General features: G+C 43.2%; 1 protein-coding gene across 1 annotated transcript in view; it reads right to left on the bottom strand.

The window, feature by feature from the left end:
- EXOC3L2 (exocyst complex component 3 like 2) overlaps window positions 1-11,018 on the bottom strand; it is a 152,848-nt gene extending 141,830 nt beyond the window's left edge. Inside the window, exon 1 of the mRNA XM_073642079.1 lies at window positions 10,882-11,018. Coding sequence (XP_073498180.1) covers window positions 10,882-10,943 — 62 coding nt within the window. The 5' untranslated portion in view covers window positions 10,944-11,018. The remainder of the gene's footprint in view (window positions 1-10,881) is intronic.
- Window positions 11,019-22,516: the final 11,498 nt, after the last annotated feature.

Here is a 22,516-nt window from a genome sequence, read left to right as displayed (position 1 = left end):
TTAGGGGATTATATGGCAATATTATTTATGCCATACATTGTACTTCTATTATTGGACTATATGGCACTGTTATTCATGCCCTTCATTGTACTTCTATTAGGGGACTATATGGCACTATTATTTATGCCGTACATTGTACTTCTATTATTGGACTATATAGCACTATTATTTATGCCCTTCATTGTACTTCTATTAGGGGACTATATGGCACTATTATTTATGCCATACATTGTACTTCTATTATTGGACTATATAGCACTATTATTTATGCCCTTCATTGTACTTCTATTAGGGGATTATATGGCAATATTATTTATGCCATACATTGTACTTCTATTATTGGACTATATGGCACTGTTATTCATGCCCTTCATTGTACTTCTATTAGGGGACTATATGGCACTATTATTTATGCCGTACATTGTACTTCTATTATTGGACTATATAGCACTATTATTTATGCCCTTCATTGTACTTCTATTAGGGGACTATATGGCAATATTATTTATGCCGTACATTGTACTTCTATTATTGGACTATATGGCACGATTATTTATGCCCTTCATTGTACTTCTATTATTGGACTATATGGCACTATTATTTATGCCCTTCAATGTACTTCTATTAGGGGACTATATGGCAATATTATTTATGCCCTTCATTGTACTTCTATTATTGGACTATATGGCACTGTTATTTATGCCCTTCATTGTACTTCTATTATTGGACTATATGGCACTGTTATTTATGCCCTTCATTGTACTTCTATTAGGGGACTATATGGCAATATTATTTATGCCCTTCATTGTACTTCTATTATTGAACTATATGGCACTATTATTTATGCCCTTCATTGTACTTCTATTAGGGGACTATATGGCACTATTATTTATGCCGTACATTGTACTTCTATTATTGGACTATATAGCACTATTATTTATGCCCTTCATTGTACTTCTATTAGGGGACTATATGGCAATATTATTTATGCCCTTCATTGTACTTCTATTATTGGACTATATGGCACTATTATTTATGCCCTTCATTGTACTTCTATTAGGGGACTATATGGCACTGTTATTTATGCCCTTCATTGTACTTCTATTATTGGACTATATGGCACTATTATTTATGCCCTTCATTGTACTTCTATTATTGAACTATATGGCACTATTATTTATGCCCTTCATTGTACTTCTATTAGGGGACTATATGGCAATATTATTTATGCCATACATTGTACTTCTATTATTGGACTATATGGCACTGTTAGTCATGCCCTTCATTGTTCTTCTATTATTGGACTATATGGCAATATTATTTATGCCGTACATTGTACTTCTATTAGGGGACTATATGGCACTATTATTTATGCCGTACATTGTAGTTCTATTATTGGACTATATAGCACTATTATTTATGCCCTTCATTGTACTTCTATTTGGGGATTATATGGCAATATTATTTATGCCATACATTGTACTTCTATTATTTGACTATATGGCACTGTTATTCATGTCCTTCATTGTACTTCTATTATGGGACTATATGGCACTATTATTTATACCGTACATTGTACTTCTATTATTGGACTATATAGCACTATTATTTATGCCCTTCATTGTACTTCTATTAGGGGACTATATGGCAATATTATTTATGCCGTACATTGTACTTCTATTATTGGACTATATGGCACAGTTATTTATGCCCTTCATTGTACTTCTATTATTGGACTATATGGCACTATTATTTATGCCCTTCATTGTACTTCTATTATTGGACTATATGGCACTGTTATTCATGCCCTTCATTGTACTTCTATTATTGGACTATATGGCACTGTTATTTATGCCCTTCATTGTACTTCTATTATTGGACTATATGGCACTGTTATTTATGCCCTTCATTGTACTTCTATTATTGGACTATATGGCACTATTATTTATGCCCTTCATTGTACTTCTATTAGGGGACTATATGGCACTATTATTTATGCCGTACATTGTACTTCTATTATTGGACTATATAGCACTATTATTTATGCCCTTCATTGTACTTCTATTAGGGGACTATATGGCAATATTATTTATGCCCTTCTTTGTACTTCTATTATTGGACTATATGGCACTATTATTTATGCCCTTCATTGTACTTCTATTATTGGACTATATGGCACTATTATTTATGCCCTTCATTCTACTTCTATTAGGTCTATTAGGGGACTATATGGCACTATTATTTATGCCGTACATTGTAGTTCTATTATTGGACTATATAGCACTATTATTTATGCCCTTCATTGTCCTTCTATTAGGGGATTATATGGCAATATTATTTATGCCCTTCATTGTACTTCTATTATTGGACTATATGGCACTGTTATTTATGCCCTTCATTGTACTTCTATTATTGGACTATATGGCACTCTTATTCATGCCCTTCATTGTACTTCTATTATTGGACTATATGGCACTGTTATTTATGCCCTTCATTGTACTTATATTATTGGACTATATGGCACTGTTATTTATGCCCTTCATTGTACTTCTGTTAGGGGACTATATGGCACTATTATTTATGCCATACATTGTACTTCTATTATTGGACTATATAGCACTAATATTTATGCCCTTCATTGTACTTCTATTAGGGGACTATATGGCAATATTATTTATGCCGTACATTGTACTTCTATTATTGGACTATATGGCACTGTTATTTATGCCCTTCATTGTACTTCTATTATTGGACTATATGGCACTGTTATTTATGCCCTTCATTGTACTTCTATTATTGGACTATATAGCACTATTATTTATGCCCTTCATTGTACTTCTATTAGGGGACTATATGGCAATATTATTTATGCCGTACATTGTACTTCTATTATTGGACTATATGGCACTATTATTTATGCCCTTCATTGTACTTCTATTAGGGGACTATATGGCAATATTATTTATGCCCTTCATTGTACTTCTATTATTGGACTATATGGCACTGTTATTTATGCCCTTCATTGTACTTCTATTATTGGACTATATGGCACTGTTATTTATGCCCTTCATTGTACTTCTATTATTGGACTATATGGCACTATTATTTATGCCCTTCATTGTACTTCTATTAGGGGACTATATGGCAATATTATTTATGCCGTACATTGTACTTCTATTATTGGACTATATGGCACTGTTATTTATGCCCTTCATTGTACTTCTATTATTGGACTATATGGCACTATTATTTATGCCCTTCATTGTACTTCTATTATTGGACTATATGGCACTGTTATTTATGCCCTTCATTGTACTTCTATTATTGGACTATATGGCACTGTTATTTATGCCCTTCATTGTACTTCTATTAGGGGACTATATGACACTGTTATTTATGCCCTTCATTGTACTTCTATTAGGGGACTATATGGCACTATTATTTATGCCGTACATTGTACTTCTATTATTGGACTATATAGCACTATTATTTATGCCCTTCATTGTACTTCTATTATTGGACTATATGGCACTATTATTTATGCCCTTCATTGTATTCTATTAGGGGACTATATGGCACTATTATTTATGCCGTACATTGTACTTCTATTATTGGACTATATAGCACTATTATTTATGCCCTTCATTGTACTTCTATTATGGGACTATATGGCAATATAATTTATGCCGTACATTGTACTTCTATTATTGGACTATATGGCACTGTTATTTATGCCCTTCATTGTACTTCTATTATTGGACCATATGGCACTGTTATTTATGCCCTTCATTGTACTTCTATTATTGGACTATATAGCACTATTATTTATGCCCTTCATTGTACTTCTATTAGGGGACTATATGGCAATATTATTTATGCCGTACATTGTACTTCTATTATTGGACTATATGGCACTATTATTTATGCCCTTCATTGTACTTCTATTAGGGGACTATATGGCACTATTATTTATGCCCTTCATTGTACTTCTATTATTGGACTATATGGCACTGTTATTCATGCCCTTCATTGTACTTCTATTATTGGACTATATGGCACTGTTATTTATGCCCTTCATTGTACTTCTATTATTGGACTATATGGCACTGTTATTTATGCCCTTCATTGTACTTCTATTATTGGACTATATGGCACTATTATTTATGCCCTTCATTGTACTTCTATTAGGGGACTATATGGCACTATTATTTATGCCGTACGTTGTACTTCTATTATTGGACTATATAGCACTATTATTTATGCCCTTCATTGTACTTCTATTAGGGGACTATATGGCAATATTATTTATGCCTTCCATTGTACTTCTATTATTGGACTATATGGCACTATTATTTATGCCCTTCATTGTACTTCTATTAGGTCTATTAGGGGACTATATGGCAATATTATTTATGCCGTACATTGTACTTCTATTATTGGACTATATGGCACTGTTATTTATGCCCTTCATTGTACTTCTATTATTGGACTATATGGCTCTGTTATTTATGCCCTTCATTGTACTTCTATTATTGGACTATATGGCACTGTTATTTATGCCCTTCATTGTACTTCTATTAAGGGACTATATGACACTGTTATTTATGCCCTTCATTGTACTTCTATTAGGGGACTATATGGCACTATTATTTATGCCATACATTGTACTTCTATTATTGGACTATATAGCACTAATATTTATGCCCTTCATTGTACTTCTATTAGGGGACTATATGGCAATATTATTTATGCCGTACATTGCACTTCTATTATTGGACTATATAGCACTAATATTTATGCCCTTCATTGTACTTCTATTAGGGGACTATATGGCACTATTATTTATGCCCTTCATTGTACTTCTATTAGGGGACTATATGGCACTATTATTTATGCCATACATTGTACTTCTATTATTGGACTATATAGCACTAATATTTATGCCCTTCATTGTACTTCTATTAGGGGACTATATGGCAATATTATTTATGCCCTTCATTGTACTTCTATTATTGGACTATATGGCACTATTATTTATGCTCTTCATTGTACTTCTATTATTGGACTATATGGCACTGTTATTTATGCCCTTCATTGTACTTCTAGTATTGGACTATATGGCACTGTTATTTATGCCCTTCATTGTACTTCTATTAGGGGACTATATGACACTGTTATTTATGCCCTTCATTGTACTTCTATTAGGGGACTATATGGCACTATTATTTATGCCGTACATTGTACTTCTATTATTGGACTATATAGCACTATTATTTATGCCCTTCATTGTACTTCTATTATTGGACTATATGGCACTATTATTTATGCCCTTCATTGTACTTCTATTAGGGGACTATATGGCACTGTTATTTATGCCCTTCATTGTACTTCTATTATTGGACCATATGGCACTGTTATTTATGCCGTACATTGTACTACTATTATTGGACTATATGGCACTGTTATTTATGCAATTCATTGTACTTCTATTATTGGACTATATGGCACTGTTATTTATGCCGTACATTGTACTACTATTATTGGACTATATGGCACGGTTATTTATGCCCTTCATTGTACTTCTATTATTGGACTATATGGCACTATTATTTATGCCCTTCATTGTACTTCTATTATTGGACCATATGGCACTGTTATTTATGCCCTTCATTGTACTTCTATTATTGGACTATATGGCACTATTATTTATGCCGTACATTGTACTTCTATTATTGGACTATATGGCACGGTTATTTATGCCCTTCATTGTACTTCTATTATTGGACTATATAGCACTATTATTTATGCCCTTCATTGTACTTCTATTAGGGGACTATATGGCACTGTTATTCATGCCCTTCATTGTACTTCTATTATTGGACTATATGGCACTGTTATTTATGCCCTTCATTGTACTTCTATTATTGGACTATATGGCACTGTTATTTATGCCCTTCATTGTACTTCTATTATTGGACTATATGGCACTGTTATTTATGCCCTTCATTGTACTTGTATTAAGGGACTATATGGCACTATTATTTATGCCGTACCTTTTACTTCTATTATTGGACTATATGGCACTGTTATTCATGCCCTTCATTGTACTTCTATTATTGGACTATATGGCACTATTATTTATGCCCTTCATTGTACTTCTATTATTGGACTATATGGCACTGTTATTTATGCCCTTCATTGTACTTCTATTATTGGACTATATGGCACTGTTATTTATGCCCTTCATTGTACTTCTATCATTGGACTATATGGCACTGTTATTTATGCCCTTCATTGTACTTGTATTAAGGGACTATATGGCACTATTATTTATGCCGTACCTTTTACTTCTATTATTGGACTATATGGCACTGTTATTCATGCCCTTCATTGTACTTCTATTATTGGACTATATGGCACTATTATTTATGCCCTTCATTCTACTTCTATTATTGGACTATATGACACTGTTATTCATGCCCTTCATTGTACTTCTATTATTGGACTATATGGCACTGTTATATGCCCTTCATTGTACTTCTATTATTGAACTATATGGCACTGTTATTTATGCCGTACATTGTACTACTATTATTGGACTATATGGCACTGTTATTTATGCCGTACATTGTACTTCTATTATTGGACTATATGGCACTGTTATTCATACCCTTCATTGTACTTCTATTATTGGACTATATGGCACGGTTATTTATGCCCTTCATTGTACTTCTATTATTGGACTATATGGCACTATTATTTATGCCCTTCATTGTACTTCTATTATTGGACTATATGGCACTGTTATTTATGCCCTTCATTGTACTTCTATTATTGGACTATATGGCACTGTTATTTATGCCCTTCATTGTACTTGTATTAAGGGACTATATGGCACTATTATTCATGCCCTTCATTGTACTTCTATTATTGGACTATATGGCACTGTTATTTATGCCCTTCATTGTACTTCTATTATTGGACTATATGGCACTGTTATTTATGCCGTACATTGTACTACTATTATTGGACTATATGGCACGGTTATTTATGCCCTTCATTGTACTTCTATTATTGGACTATATGGCACTATTATTTATGCCCTTCATTGTACTTCTATTATTGGACTATATGGCACTGTTATTTATGCCGTACATTGTACTACTATTATTGGACTATATGGCACTGTTATTTATGCCCTTCATTGTACTTCTATTATTGGATTATATGGCACTATTATTTATGCCCTTCATTATACTTCTATTAGGGGAGTATATGGCACTATTATTTATGCCGTACATTGTACTTCTATTATTGGACTATATAGCATTATTATTTATGCCCTTCATTGTACTTCTATTAGGGGACTATATGGCAATATTATTTATGCCATACATTGTACTTCTATTATTGGTCTATATGGCACTGTTATTCATGCCCTTCATTGTACTTCTATTAGGGGACTATATGGCACTATTATTTATGCCGTACATTGTACTTCTATTATTGGACTATATAGGACTATTATTTATGCCCTTCATTGTACTTCTATTAGGGGACTATATGGCAATATTATTTATGCCGTACATTGTACTTCTATTATTGGACTATATGGCACTGTTATTTATGCCGTACATTGTACTTCTATTAGGGGACTATATGGCATTGTTATTTATGCCCTTCATTGTACTTCTATTATTGGACTATATGGCACTGTTATTTATGCCCTTCATTGTACTTCTATTATTGGACTATATGGCACTGTTATGTATGCCGTACATTGTACTACTATTATTGGACTATATGGCACGGTTATTTATGCCCTTCATTGTACTTCTATTATTGGACTATATAGCACTATTATTTATGCCCTTCATTGTACTTCTATTAGGGGACTATATGGCAATATTATTTATGCCATGCATTGTACTTCTATTATTGGACTATATGGCACTGTTATTCATGCCCTTCATTGTACTTCTATTAGGAGACTATATGGCACTATTATTTATGCCGTACATTGTACTTCTATTATTGGACTATATAGGACTATTATTTATGCCCTTCATTGTACTTCTATTAGGGGACTATATGGCAATATTATTTATGCCGTACATTGTACTTCTATTATTGGACTATATGGCACTATTATTTATGCCCTTCATTGTACTTCTATTAGGGGACTATATCGCACTATTATTTATGCTGTACATTGTACTTCTATTATTGGACTATATAGCACTATTATTTATGCCCTTCATTGTACTTCTATTAGGGGACTATATGGCAATATTATTTATGCCCTTCATTGTACTTCTATTATTGGACTATATGGCACTGTTATTTATGCCCTTCATTGTACTTCTATTATTGGACTATATGGCACTGTTATTTATGCCCTTCATTGTACTTCTATTATTGGACTATATGGCACTATTATTTATGCCCTTCATTGTACTTCTATTAGGGGACTATATGGCACTGTTATTTATGCCGTACATTGTACTACTATTATTGGACTATATGGCACGGTTATTTATGCCCTTCATTGTACTTCTATTATTGGACTATATGGCACTATTATTTATGCCCTTCATTGTACTTCTATTAGGGGACTATATGGCACTATTATTTATGCCATACATTGTACTTCTATTATTGGACTATATAGCACTATTATTTATGCCCTTCATTGTACTTCTATTAGGGGACTATATAGCAATATTATTTATGCCATACATTGTACTTCTATTATTGGACTATATGGCACTATTATTTATGCCCTTCGTTGTACTTCTATCATTGGACTATATGGCACTATTATTTATGCCCTTCATTGTACTTCTATTATTGGACTATATGGCACTATTATTTATGCCCTTCATTGTACTTCTATTAGGGGATTATATGGCACTATTATTTATGCCGTACATTGTACTTCTATTATTGGACTATATAGCACTATTATTTATGCCCTTCATTGTACTTCTATTAGGGGACTATATGGCAATATTATTTATGCCGTACATTGTACTTCTATTATTGGACTATATGGCACGATTATTTATGCCCTTCATTGTACTTCTATTATTGGACTATATGGCACTATTATTTATGCCCTTCATTGTACTTCTATTAGGGGACTATATGGCAATATTATTTATGCCCTTCATTGTACTTCTATTATTGGACTATATGGCACTGTTATTTATGCCCTTCATTGTACTTCTATTATTGGACTATATGGCACTGTTATTTATGCCCTTCATTGTACTTCTATTAGGGGACTATATGGCAATATTATTTATGCCCTTCATTGTACTTCTATTATTGAACTATATGGCACTATTATTTATGCCCTTCATTGTACTTCTATTAGGGGACTATATGGCATTATTATTTATGCCGTACATTGTACTTCTATTATTGGACTATATAGCACTATTATTTATGCCCTTCATTGTACTTCTATTAGGGGACTATATGGCAATATTATTTATGCCCTTCATTGTACTTCTATTATTGGACTATATGGCACTGTTATTTATGCCCTTCATTGTACTTCTATTATTGGACTATATGGCACTATTATTTATGCCCTTCATTGTACTTCTATTATTGGACTATATGGCACTATTATTTATGCCCTTCATTGTACTTCTATTAGGGGACTATATGGCAATATTATTTATGCCATACATTGTACTTCTATTATTGGACTATATGGCACTGTTAGTCATGCCCTTCATTGTTCTTCTATTATTGGACTATATGGCAATATTATTTATGCCGTACATTGTACTTCTATTAGGGGACTATATGGCACTGTTATTTATGCCCTTCATTGTACTTCTATTATTGGACTATATGGCACTATTATTTATGCCCTTCATTGTACTTCTATTATTGGACTATATGGCACTATTATTTATGCCCTTCATTGTACTTCTATTATTGGACTATATGGCACTATTATTTATGCCCTTCATTGTACTTCTATTATTGGACTATATGGCACTGTTATTTATGCCCTTCATTGTACTTCTATTATTGGACTATATGGCACTGTTATTTATGCCCTTCATTGTACTTCTATTATTGGACTATATGGCACTGTTATTTATGCCCTTCATTGTACTTCTATTAGGGGACTATATGGCACTATTATTTATGCCCTTCATTGTACTTCTATTATTGGACTATATGGCACTGTTATTTATGCCGTACATTGTACTACTATTATTGGACTATATGGCACTATTATTTTGGGACTGTATTGCACTGTATTGTATTATCTTCAAGATTAAACCTGGATACATTTGTGATTATAGGGGAAGGAGGATATATAGGGTGTAGGGTCCCTGTTCAGTCCGGTCACCCCCGCCTCACAAATCTCACGCCATCAGCGCTATATCATGACATTACCGATTCTTGATTTACAGCATGGCAGATGGGACATAATAATATAATAACAATAATAATTTTTATTTTTATGGCGCCAACATATTCCGCAGCACTTTACAAATTTTAGGGGGGACATATACAGACAATACAGACTAAACATAACTCATATCGAAAGGAGTGAGGACCCTGCTCGCAAGCTTACAGTCTATGAGGAAATGGGGGAGACACAAAAGGTAGAATGTACATATATTGTATAATGCAGCCTTGATATACTATATAGGATAAATAATACATAGACATAGACATCCAGCTCTCAGGATGCCATTACCTCCACCTCTACATTGTTCACCTGCTGGTGACTAGGGACCTGTCGCCTCCAGTATCATGGGGATCAGCTTCACTCAGTTCTGCTCCACCAGCGCCCTGAGCTACACAGTACTTTCCCAGTCACAGAACCCCCCCATACGCAGGACTTACGGCTTCCAGTCTGGTCGCTGGCGGTGGCTGCCGGGGAATGATAATCCTGCAGCTCGGGACATGCTATAAAAGTTAAATATTTATCAGTAAGTCACAGGATTTGCCGAGCAGGAAGTCGGCAGAACCTGTTCTCCCTCACTGGAGCTTCATTAAAATGCACTTAGACATTTGTATGTGAGAGACGGAGGAATGGTGCATATAAAAGGGGCTTGGTTTGTTTGCTGTTATGTGGGGGGGAGGAACTTTTTTATAAGAAGAGCTGTAAGACGGCATGCCCCTTTAAATATAACGGGATCTAATAGGCATCTGGTGATAGATCGGTTTCCCACTCAGAGATGGCGGAAGGATGCAGCCGCATAATAATCATCTGAAAAACCTTACAAGGAGGCAACAAGCTTGATGGTTGCACAGTTTCATGTGAGGCAACAGGATTTGAACAGTAGACATTTTACTTGTGATAACTGGTTCACATTTGTGACAGTTTGATGACAGCTGAAAAAGTCTGCTTGCACTCTCTTCAGCAGCACCTCCATCACTCAGCAACAATCTTTGTATATCTATCTCGGTAGCACAGCACCCAGTCTCAGTGTTAGTCACAGACTCTCTCAAGGTCAGCTCTCAATGGCAGAAATCTCCTGCAATAAATTGTCTCCTAGACTTCTGGCATGGCTGCTCCTCATCATACTCAGGCATCAGCTTCCAAACTCCTCTGGCGTGACTGCTCCTTGCCCCTCACAAGCAGTTATCTTTTCACCCCGCCAGTCTGTTTTCTTTGCCTGCATTGGTCGTGTGCCATGGTAGAGCTGTGGATGCTGTACATCCACATGGCTGCCAATCACTGGCTTTAGCGGTCTTGTCATCTGGTCTGCGAACGTAGCCTCATTAATGATGTTGGGATATCAGGGTCACCAGCATACAGATCCCAGATGAAACCTCATCACTACCAGGGAAATTGCGAAAGCAAAGCACCATGTGATCAAGTCAGGGAAAATACTGAACGTAGCAGAATTATTGGCTGTATTGTAGCTCCAGGGAAAGGAGAAAAAGTCAGACATCCCCTTTAAAATCCCCCAGGGTGACATCTGCATTGAGTCTGTATATTCTCCTTGGGTTTCCTCCGATACCCCATAGGAGATGCCATCACCTCTTATCTGATGGCATCTCTGGCTCTGATTTTGTTTAACTGTTCTTACAGTTCAGCATTGTGCTGCTCCTCTGTTATTCCTCCTGGAAATTCATAACCAAATTGACATCTGTTTTCTACCATTCCACCATCTGACACTTTCACATTGTTAATTTATTCATACATTTCTAGGAATAATAATAGAGGCACAGTACAATGTAGCGTTACAGGAAAAGATTGGGTACCCCACTGATGTAATTCAGAGGTATCGGTATCCCCAATGATGACTGTCAAGGGTTTCCCCGGTCATGTTATTGGTATCCCGAGTGATGTGAGTCAGGCGTTTCCCCAGTGATGTGAGTCAGGGTTATCCCGGGTGATGTGAGTTCATGGTATCCCGAGTGATGTGAGTCTATGGTATCCCCAGTGATGGGAGTCAGGGGTATTCCTAGTGCTGTGAGTCAGGGGTATCCTCAGTGATGTGAGTCAGGGGTATCCCCAGTGATGTGAGTCAGGGGTATTCCCAGTGATGTGAGTCCATGGTATCCCCAGTGCTGTGAGTCAGGGGTATCCTCAGTAATGTGAGTCAGGGGTTTTTGTATAGGAAAGACTAAGTGCAACACGAAGGGAAGAGGGGGGGGGGCCCAGACTCTAGGGAAAGGGGAAGGGAAAGGGAGAGGAGACCTCCTGGGCTGACCTATATCACCCTGTCTCCCTTAACGTCCCTATATTGGTTCCGCACCAATCGCCGCACAGGAACCTCACCCTGTCTTTCCCTGGCTGGGAAGGGAGGGTATGAGCGCTAGTCGATCACCACTGATAACTAAAGACAACAAGGGGGAACAAACAAGGGAAGATAGCTTAGCTTTAGTCGACTTCAGAGAGATGAACACACCTCCTCTTAGCACCAGAGAGGAAAAAGTAATGCACTTGCTCCTAGCCTTCACATCGCCGGCACCTCCCTCTAGCAAACAGCAGGTATTTATACACCCAGGCCAGGGTGTTAATTAGCAAGAGGAAGGTAGCCGCTGGGTCCTAGAGAGACAGCTTCTAAGAAGGTATCTGTAATGCCAAACAAAGAGATATCCTGCAACCAACTGCAGAACGACTGTATGTCACTTCTGATACACCCGTTACATATCCCCAGTGCTGTGAGTCAGGGGTATCCCCAGTGATGTGAGTCAGGGGTATCCCCAGTGATGTGAGCCCATGATATCTCCAGTGCTGTGAGTCCATGGTATTGTCACTCTAGATGAGGGAAGGACCAAGTGTATGACAATGGGAAAAGGGCGGAAGCCCAACAGCTAGGGAAAGGGAGAGTGGAGACCCCTAGGCAGATCTTACAACACCCTGACTCCCCTACCGTCCCTAAATAGGTTCTGCACCTATCGCTGAGCAGGAGACCTAATCCCTAACTGTCCCTAGAGCTAGGCCTTAGGTAGGGAGGGGAAGGGGTGAGCACTAGTCAGCCCCCACTGGACCTAAAGACAAACAAGGAAAACAGACAAGGGGATACACTTAGCATGAGAAGACTCCAGAGAGAAGACAACAATAATCCACCAAGAAACTCCAAGAAGAAACTAGCCGACTGCTGGTACTCCAGGCCTGAGCAGGGGAAAATAGTTCTATCACCGGCGACTCTCTGGAGACACTGAGAAATTTTACATATCAAGCAAGGGTGTGTCAATTAGCAGCAGAAGGTAGAGATCACTGCTGGGTCCTAGCAAAAGAAGGATACCACTACACTCCAGAGATGAAAGGATCAAGAAGGTTTCTGCAAAGCCAAGCGCAGAGATCTTCTACAGCCGGATCCAGAACGACTGTCTGTCAAACCTGATACACCCGTGACAGTACCCTCCCTTCTACAAGTAGCCTCCGGACACTCAGGACCAAGTTTCTCTGAATGAGAGGCATGGAAAGAAAAAACCAGTCTAGGGGCATTCACCTGCGATACTGAAACCCACATCCTTTCCTCTGGACCATAAGCCCTCCAGTGCACCAAGTACTGAAGGGAACGACGTTGAAGACAAGAATCCACAATCCTCGAAATTTGGAACTCCAAATTGCCATCAACCATGATTGGGGGCGGCAGCAGGGGAGAAACTCAATAGGTACCACATATTTCTTGAGCAGAGACTTGTGAAACACATTGTGTATCTTAAGAGTCTGAGGTAACTCAAGACGAAATGCTGCTGGGTTAATGGCGGCGGTTATTTTATAGGGACCAATAAATCTAGGTTCCAACTTCCAGGAAGGAACCTTCAACTTGATATTACTGGAAGAAAACCACACAAAGTCATTCACACTCAGGTCTGGACCTGACGAGCTTTTCCAGTCAGCCATGCATTTGTATCTGTCTCCCATGATCTTCAAATTACTCTGAACCCCCCACCACACAGAAGAGAGCGACGAAGCAAAACGTTCCTCCTCAGGAACTCCCAAAGCCCCTCCCCCACTAAAAGATACCAAACTGTGGATGAAAACCGTATGCACCAAAGAAAGGTGACCTGCCAGTAGACTCTTGGCAATGGTTATTAATAGAAAACTCGGCCAACGGTAAGTAAGATGCCCAATCCTCCTAGTTTTCGGTGACAGAACACCTGAGGTAAGTCTCCAAATCTGATTAATGCGCTCGGTCTGACCATTCGACTGAGGATGGAAGGCAGATGAAAAAGGCAACTGCACCCCCAGTCGAGTGCAGAAAGCTTTCCAGAATTTAGAAACAAATTGGGTTCCTCGATCTGACACGACATCGGAAGGAATCCGTGAAGCTTCACGATCTCATTAATGAATCCCTGAGCAAGAGTTTTGGCATTCGAAAGTGCCGGTAATGCGATAAAATGAACCATCTTACTGAACCTACCTACAACCACCAGGACCACAGTCTTGCCTGCGGATACCGGTAGGTCAGTAATAAAATCCATGGACAAGTTTGTCCATGGCCTACTAGGAATAGGCAGCGGCAGAAGAGAACCAGACGGACGGGTATGCGATACTTTAGAACGCGCGCAAATACTGCAAGCAGACACATGTTCAACCACATCCTGATGCAACGCCGGCCACCAAAAACGACGAGAAAGGAGGTCCGCAGTTGCCTTACCACCTGGATGACCAGCAAGCACAGAGTTGTCATGTTCCCTAATTACTTTATGGCGCAGATTAGATGGTACAAATAACCTCCCCAAAGGAAAGGAAGTGTGGCACCCCAGGGGTCTGATTACCACAGTAATAGAAATATTACGTCTGAGAGCAAGTGGGAGGTTTCTCTGGTCAGGAGCCCTTAATCATGCAACACTTCCTGCCCAGACCTGGGAGGGGAGGAATCTGCCCTTATAAACTGGGTCTGGGGCGGGATTAGTGAGTTGAGTCAGAGCCTGGAGACAGTTACAGACACAGGGAAAGTGTCAGCAAGGAGCTCTGTAGGAGCTAGGAGCAGAAGACCAGGGGCTGGAAGCTAAGCAGAGATATAGCTCGCCCTGGCAGAAGAGACTACTACCGGACAACGGAGTCCGAGGCTGTGGGGACTGATATCCACCCAGCAGCAGAAACCAGCCGGCAGGGGATTCCAGGTCCTCTGGCCATAGAAGCCCGGAGGCTCAGTCACAAGGAAGGGACCAGCACCGCCATCCAGGAGCGGAGGCTAACAGAAGGCCCCAAGTCACCAGCCATACGGGTGAGCACCACACGGTATACTCAGGGACGTGGGCTACTTCTACCCGCTTACAGCAAGGTAGACAGAAAGAGTGCAGATAGACGGGGAGGCCTACAACTCCACCTGGCCAGGGGAACTCCTGTTTGCTCGCAGACTGACCAGGCCCCTTATGTTAGCCAGTACTCCCGGGAGGGTCTGCCTTAATACCACCAGTAAAGACCCTGAACTGCACTGCAAAGACTCTGAGTCGTTCCTGCTTCATCGCCGCACCAGCACTACTAGTGCTGGGACTCCCGTGCACTATCACCCTCACCATCAACTACACTGCCCTGGGGCTCCACTCTTCCCGTGGGGAGTCACACTACCTCAGCTGCACACACCATCAGCCCCAGCGGTCTGCCTTGCAGCGGCGGTCCGCGCTGACCGCAATCCACGGGTGGCGTAGTCGGACAATTAACCTAAAACCCCCACAAAATACCGCCATCGGCCTGACCACCCTGAGCCACGAGACCGGGTCATCGCCACGGATTCTACAACCCCCAGAGACCCGGCTCCGGGTATCCCACACACGTCCACACTAGGCTCAGGGGGCGCGTCAGAAGCAGGGGAGTCCCCCTGAGCCTCCAACACCTCTCCCTCCAGGTCAGGGTACAAAACCAAAATGACTTCCCCCTTCTGCAAAATTGGAGCTGGGTTCTCATGGTCACCACCACCAGGGAAGCTCCGGGACAAAGCATCAGCCTTGATGTTTTTAACACCAGGACGGAAAGTGACAACAAAATTGAACCTAGTGAAAAACAGGGACCATCTAGCCTGCCTAGGGTTGAGACGCTTAGCAGACTGGAGATATGACAGGTTCTTATGGTCCATGATAACAGTAATAGGATGGACAGCCCCCTCCAACCAGTGTCGCCATTCTTCGAACCCCAATTTGATTGCCAAAAGCTCCCTATTACCCACATCATAATTTCTCTCAGCCGAAAATAATTTTTTGGAAAAGAAAGCGCATGGACGCCATTTACCAGGGGATGGACCCTGAGACAACACAGCCATAACCCCCACCTCCAACGCATCAACTTCTACAATAAAAGATTGAGAAACATCGGGTTGACTGAGTGTAGGTGCTGTGGCAAAACATCTCTTTAGAGAGGAAAAAACCTGCTGGGCAGCATTCGATCATTTTAAAAAATCAGACCCCTTCCTTGTCATGTCAGTGAGGGGTTTCACAATTACCGAATAATTTAGGATATATTTCCGGTAAAACTTAGTAAAGTCCAGAAAACGCTGTAATGCCTTCAGGTTCTCGGGACGGTCCCAATCAAGTACATCACGGATCTTCTCCGGATCCATCCGAAAACCCAATGATGACAACAGGTACCCCAAAGAGTGCACCTCCTGGACGGCGAAAACCAATTTCTCTAGTATGGCATATAGTTTGTTATCCCTTAATATCTGTAGTACCTGTTTAACATGCCCCCGATGAGTGTAGCATCGGTGTCTCTGCCCCCTGACAGGCTGAGACGCCGTCCCCCTTACTGCCGCGCTCCGGGCCCGGCGTCCTCTGGCCCTCCTGCTGCTGCTGCTGCTGGCGTGCGCAGCTTCACGAGCACTGTGCTTAGGGTGCGCGCGCTAGCCCCCCCCTCTTAAAGGGGCCGCACGCGCCGTCCTAAGGAGTCCCCGGCCAATGGCCGGAGAACCTCTCATATAAAAGGCACCTCCTCCAAAATGGAGGTGCCCGTGCAAGGTTGTAGCTCTGTGTGCTAAACTCTGCTTCAGCCCTCAGGTCCCGCTGCTAGCCTGACTACCAGTCCAGTCCGCCAGCCTGACTACCAGTCCAGCCCGCCAGCCTGACTACCAGTCCGCCAGCCTGACTACCAGTCCAGTCCGCCAGCCTGACTACCAGTCCAGTCCGCCAGCCTGGCTACCAGTCCGCCAGCCTGTCTACCTGTGTCCGCCTGCCAAGTACACTCTCCAGCCCGACAGTCTGCCTGCGGTCCTAACCCGCCAGTCTGTCTATGGACCAGGCTTGCCTGCCTACCCGGAGAACGTACCAGTTACCTGCCGTGCCTACCAGCCAGCCTACCTGGAGGCTCCTGCCAGCTACCCGTGGTGTCTACTAGTCCGTCTTCCCGGATCACCCGTCAGCCTGCCTGCCGTGCTCATCTGCTATACCGGTCAGTCCCTGCCTTCTGACCCATGGGAGTCACCTGCTCTCATACAAGGACTGGTCCAGAGTAGCACCTGGTCCCTCTGCTCGGTCCTTCCCTGGTTCACGGAGTCGATTGAGCCACCGTGCGACCTTGGTCAGTCCGAGTTGATACCTAGTTACGCCCCTCTGGTCCCTCTTTGCACCGCAGCACAGAGGTTCCAGCACCCGGATCCGTAACAGTTTGCACCGGCCATGGAGCCTGGTGGCCCCCAGGCTCCTTCGCTTGCTGACCTGTACCAGGAGGTTTCTCGTCAGAGATCCCAACAGGAAACCATCCTGACCTACCTGCGGTCTGTCAACTCCCGCCTGGACACGCTGACCGTCCCACCAGTGTCCGCCTCGAGCCGGCGGCGCCTCTGCCTACCAGTGCCACGGCATCCAGCTCAGGACCCTGGCTCTCTGTGCCTCCTCGTTTTGGCGATGACCCCGTCTTATGTCGGGGTTTTTTGAACCAGTGCACGCTGCACTTTGAACTACTGGCACATCAGTTTCCCTCCGACCGGGCCAAGGTGGCGTTCATCATGTCTCACCTCACCGGGGAAGCATTGGCATGGCTAAACCCTATATGGGAGAGAGGGGATTCCCTGGTGTCCGACCTTCCGGCTTTCCTCACTGCCTTCTGGAAGGTCTTCGATGAGCCCGGACGAAGGACTTCTACTGCCTCCTCTTTGCTCCGACTCCGCCAAGGGAGTCTCACCGTGGGCCAGTATGCCATACAGTTCTGTACCCTCGCTTCTGAGCTTGCCTGGAACAACGAGGCCCTGGTGTCCACCTTCTGGGAGGGTCTTTCCGGACGGATCAAGGACGAGCTTGCCGGCCAGGACATTCCTACCACCCTGGGTGACCTGGTGTCACTAGCTACCCTGATTGACATCCGTTTCCTGGAGCGAGCTAAGGAGACTACCCAGGAGAGAAGATTTCCTCGTCTTGCTCCTGTTTTCCAGAAACCTGCCTCCCAACCTGCAACTCCCCGGGCACGCTCGCCCGAACCCATGCAGATTGACCAGACCAAGATGGTCAAGTCTCGCCAAAAAACACGCCGTGCCGAAGGGAGCTGTTTCTACTGTGGTAGTAAGGAGCATCTGATCCGTTCCTGCCCGGTGAAGCCGGGAAACTCCAGTGTCTAGGACCACTCGGAGAGGTCGTCCTAGGCAAGAGTAAATCCTCTCCGTTCTTGACTCTATCCATTTCTATTTCCTGTGGAGAGAACCACTTCTTCGAAACCACCCACCTGGATTCCGGAGCCGCTGGGAATCTCATTTCTCAGTCCCTTGTAGAGAAGTATCAGATTCCCACCAAACCTCTGGCTGAACCATTGGCAGTCACTTCCGTGGATGGAAGACTCCTTCCGGTGACCATCTTGCTCGTCACAGAGCCTGTATCCCTTCAGGTGGAAATGCTGCACTCGGAGCGGATCTCCTTCCATGTGCTATCCGGACTCTCTCACCCCCTTTTGCTTGGTCTACCCTGGCTACAAAGACATGAACCCGTTCTGAATTGGCAATCCGGTGAGGTGCTCCGTTGGGGGCAGGATTGCCATGAGACCTGCCTGGTTCCGGTTCGCCAGGTTCGACCTCTGTCTACTCTGGCTAATTTACCTGGTCTACCGGCACCTTACTGGTCCTATGCAGATGTCTTCGACAAGAAGGAGGCAGAGACACTGCCACCTCATAGGCCATATGATTGCCCTATCGACCTGGTACCCGGCGCCACTCCACCCCGTGGGTGTATCTACCCCTTGTCGCTGGCCAAAACCCGGGCCATGTTGGAGTACATCGAAGAAAATCTGGCTAGGGGATTCATCCAGAAATCTACCTCCCCGGCTGGAGCTGGATTCTTCTTCGTAAAAAAGAAAGACGGTTCACTACGCCCCTGTATCGATTATAGGGGACTTAACCAGATTACTATAAAAAATAAATACCCCCTGCCACTCATCTCAGAGCTTTTCGACCGCCTTAAAGACGCGAAGATCTTCTCCAAGCTCGATCTTCGTGGGGCGTATAACTTGGTCTGGATCCGCCAAGGAGACGAGTAGAAGACGGCATTCAATACACGGGACAGCCACTATGAATACCATGTGATGCCCTTCAGCCTCTGTAATGCTCCAGACATCTTCCAAGAACTAGTTAACGACATCTTCCGTGACCTCTTATATTCATGCGTGGTGGTGTACCTGGACGACATCTTGGTCTTCTCTACGGATCTACCCACACACCGGAGGGATGTTCGTCAGGTCCTGCTTAGGCTCAGGCAGAATCCCCTATACGCAAAATTTGAGAAATGTCTCTTTGAGCAGACCTCTCTTCCGTTCCTGGGCTATATTATCTCTAAGACTGGTCTACGGATGGACCCCGAGAAGGTCTCTGCCGTCTTAAAGTGGCCCCGACCGGAGAGGTTGAAGGCGACTCAGCGATTCCTGGGCTTCGCTAACTATTACCGCCTCTTCATCCCGCATTTCTCTTGCCGGACTGCACCCATCTCTGCGCTCACCCGTAAGGGTGCTAATCCTAAGGAATGGACGTCCGAAGCGGAGGAGGCCTTCCTCTCCTTAAAACAAGCCTTATCTTCTGCTCTGGTGCTGCACCATCCGGATTGCAACAAACAGTTCTTTCTGGAGGTTGATGCTTCCTCTTCTGGAGCCGGAGGAGTGCTCACCGAGAAATCTCCGTCCGGGAGAATGGTAACCTGCGGCTTCTTCTCCAAGCTCTTCTCCTCGTCCGAGCCTAACTATTCCATAGGAGACCGTGAACTGCTAGCCATCAAATTGGCGCTGGAGGAGTGGCATTACCTGCTAGAGGGGGCACTGCACCCGGTGGTCATCTATACTGACCACAAAAACCTGGCATATCTACAAAATGCCCAAAGACTCAATCCGCGTCAAGCCCGGTGGTCTTTGTTCTTTGCCCGTTTCAACTTTGCCCTACATTACCGCCCTGCGGACAAGAACGACGCTTTGTCCCTATCCTTCCTGTCTTCAGATCAAGAGGAGGAGCCTATGCATGTCATCGATCCCTCCAAAGTGATGAATGTGGCTCCCTTGGACCTGTCTCGTCTCCCACCCAGTAAGACGTTTGTAGCGGTTCTGGTTCGAAGAAGGTTCTTCACTGGGGTCATTTATCTAAACTAGCCCGCCATGCTGGCCAGCGGAGGACCTTCCTGCTCATTACCCGGCACTGCTGGTGGCCTTCCCTGCGTAAGGATGTTGTAGACTTCGTCTCGGCCTGTTCATCCTGTGCCCGCAACAAGGTTCCCAGATGTCTTCCAGCTGGCCGTCTCCTGCCTCTTCCCGTACCTGCTGCTGTGACGCTCGCAGCCCTGCCCTGAGAGATGGGGTTACTCGGAGCCGGGTCACATGTTGGGGGATGTAGCCGTGGCCTGGACCCGTTCCGTGCCCAGGGCCGTCACATTAAAAAGGGTGTAATGGGCTTTCAGAGTTGGTGTTAATCGAGTGGTTGTATTTGACTACGCCACCTGTGGTGCCTGATGACTCCCCACCAGCGCTGCGTTCAGTCCTCTGAGGTGGGATGTAGTGGCAGCAGAAGATGGTACTACTCCCCACAGGCGGAGCAGGGCCTCAGGGCAGAGGAAACAGGAGGATGGGGATTGTAGTGGGAGATGTGGTGCGGTGCGGTGCCGCGTTGCAATAAGAAACCGGAGGCCATAGGGGTAGTCTTCCAAGCTTTACTCACGGTAGAATGCACAGCTGCATGGCTTCTCCCTGCTCCTCACGGCGCGCTGCGGCCACCAGGACCAGGGGTCCGACAACCTCCGGGTAATTCAGATGCTTTAATCAGGACCCAACACCAGAATGTTCCTAGACTTTTCCCACAAGGTCCTCTCCTGTCCTGTGTGTTGTACGTGTACTAAGGCCAGGTCTCCCTCTGGACTATGCACAGAACAAGGGTACGGGAGGCGACTCCGCTCCGTCCGTTACCCGATGGGATCCACTGAGCCTCCGGGCTTCTCTGACTAAGACTTAAAGTAACAGAGTCAGATATCGGGGGCCGGTACCCCTCTTGCAGCAGGAATCCCTCTGACTAGGCCAGAATAGTGAGGACAGGTGGCGTATACAGCTCCTTCTGAATCCCCCTGGGATCCTTTTGCCTGTGGAGCTTTACTCCTCCGCTCCAGGCCTTCTTGGGCAGGGACCTTGACCGGGTAGAGACAACCGTTAACTCTTGCCCGCTCCTCGACTCAAGGCCAGAGTACGAGGACCGTGTCCCCATCAACTGCAGGTTCACACAGAAAGCCACGTTCAGTGATGAAGATCACAATCAAAAGACCCTAAGCCCAAGATGGCTGTTTATTAAATATGAATTATTAAGTGTATCCTAAATGTGCGTCCTCCACCCTCACCCACTACTAGGTTCCCCCTATCTTTGGTTCCCCCATCTCCACTGATCGCGGCTGGGGCAGCACCCTGGTGCATATAAGCCCCCCTCAGGTGGGAGAGGTGTAGTGTTGGATGCAGAGATGGGGTCCTGTCAGCTGCACCATCCTTACCTCGAAGGAGAGATACCACATTTCATTAAAGAGATGCAGTACCGCTGTGGCGACCGAACCCTCAGGGGCGCCACACTGCCCCGTGGCAACACATTGCTATGGACTTTATTACTGATCTCCCTGTTTCTGCCAGTTGTACTGTCATTTG

Source organism: Phyllobates terribilis, unplaced genomic scaffold (genome assembly GCF_046119375.1).
Source record: "Phyllobates terribilis strain yellow unplaced genomic scaffold, ASM4611937v1 Scaffold_7__3_contigs__length_470593459, whole genome shotgun sequence".
NCBI lineage: Eukaryota > Metazoa > Chordata > Amphibia > Anura > Dendrobatidae > Phyllobates > Phyllobates terribilis.
This window is presented reverse-complemented; position numbering and strand designations above follow the sequence as displayed.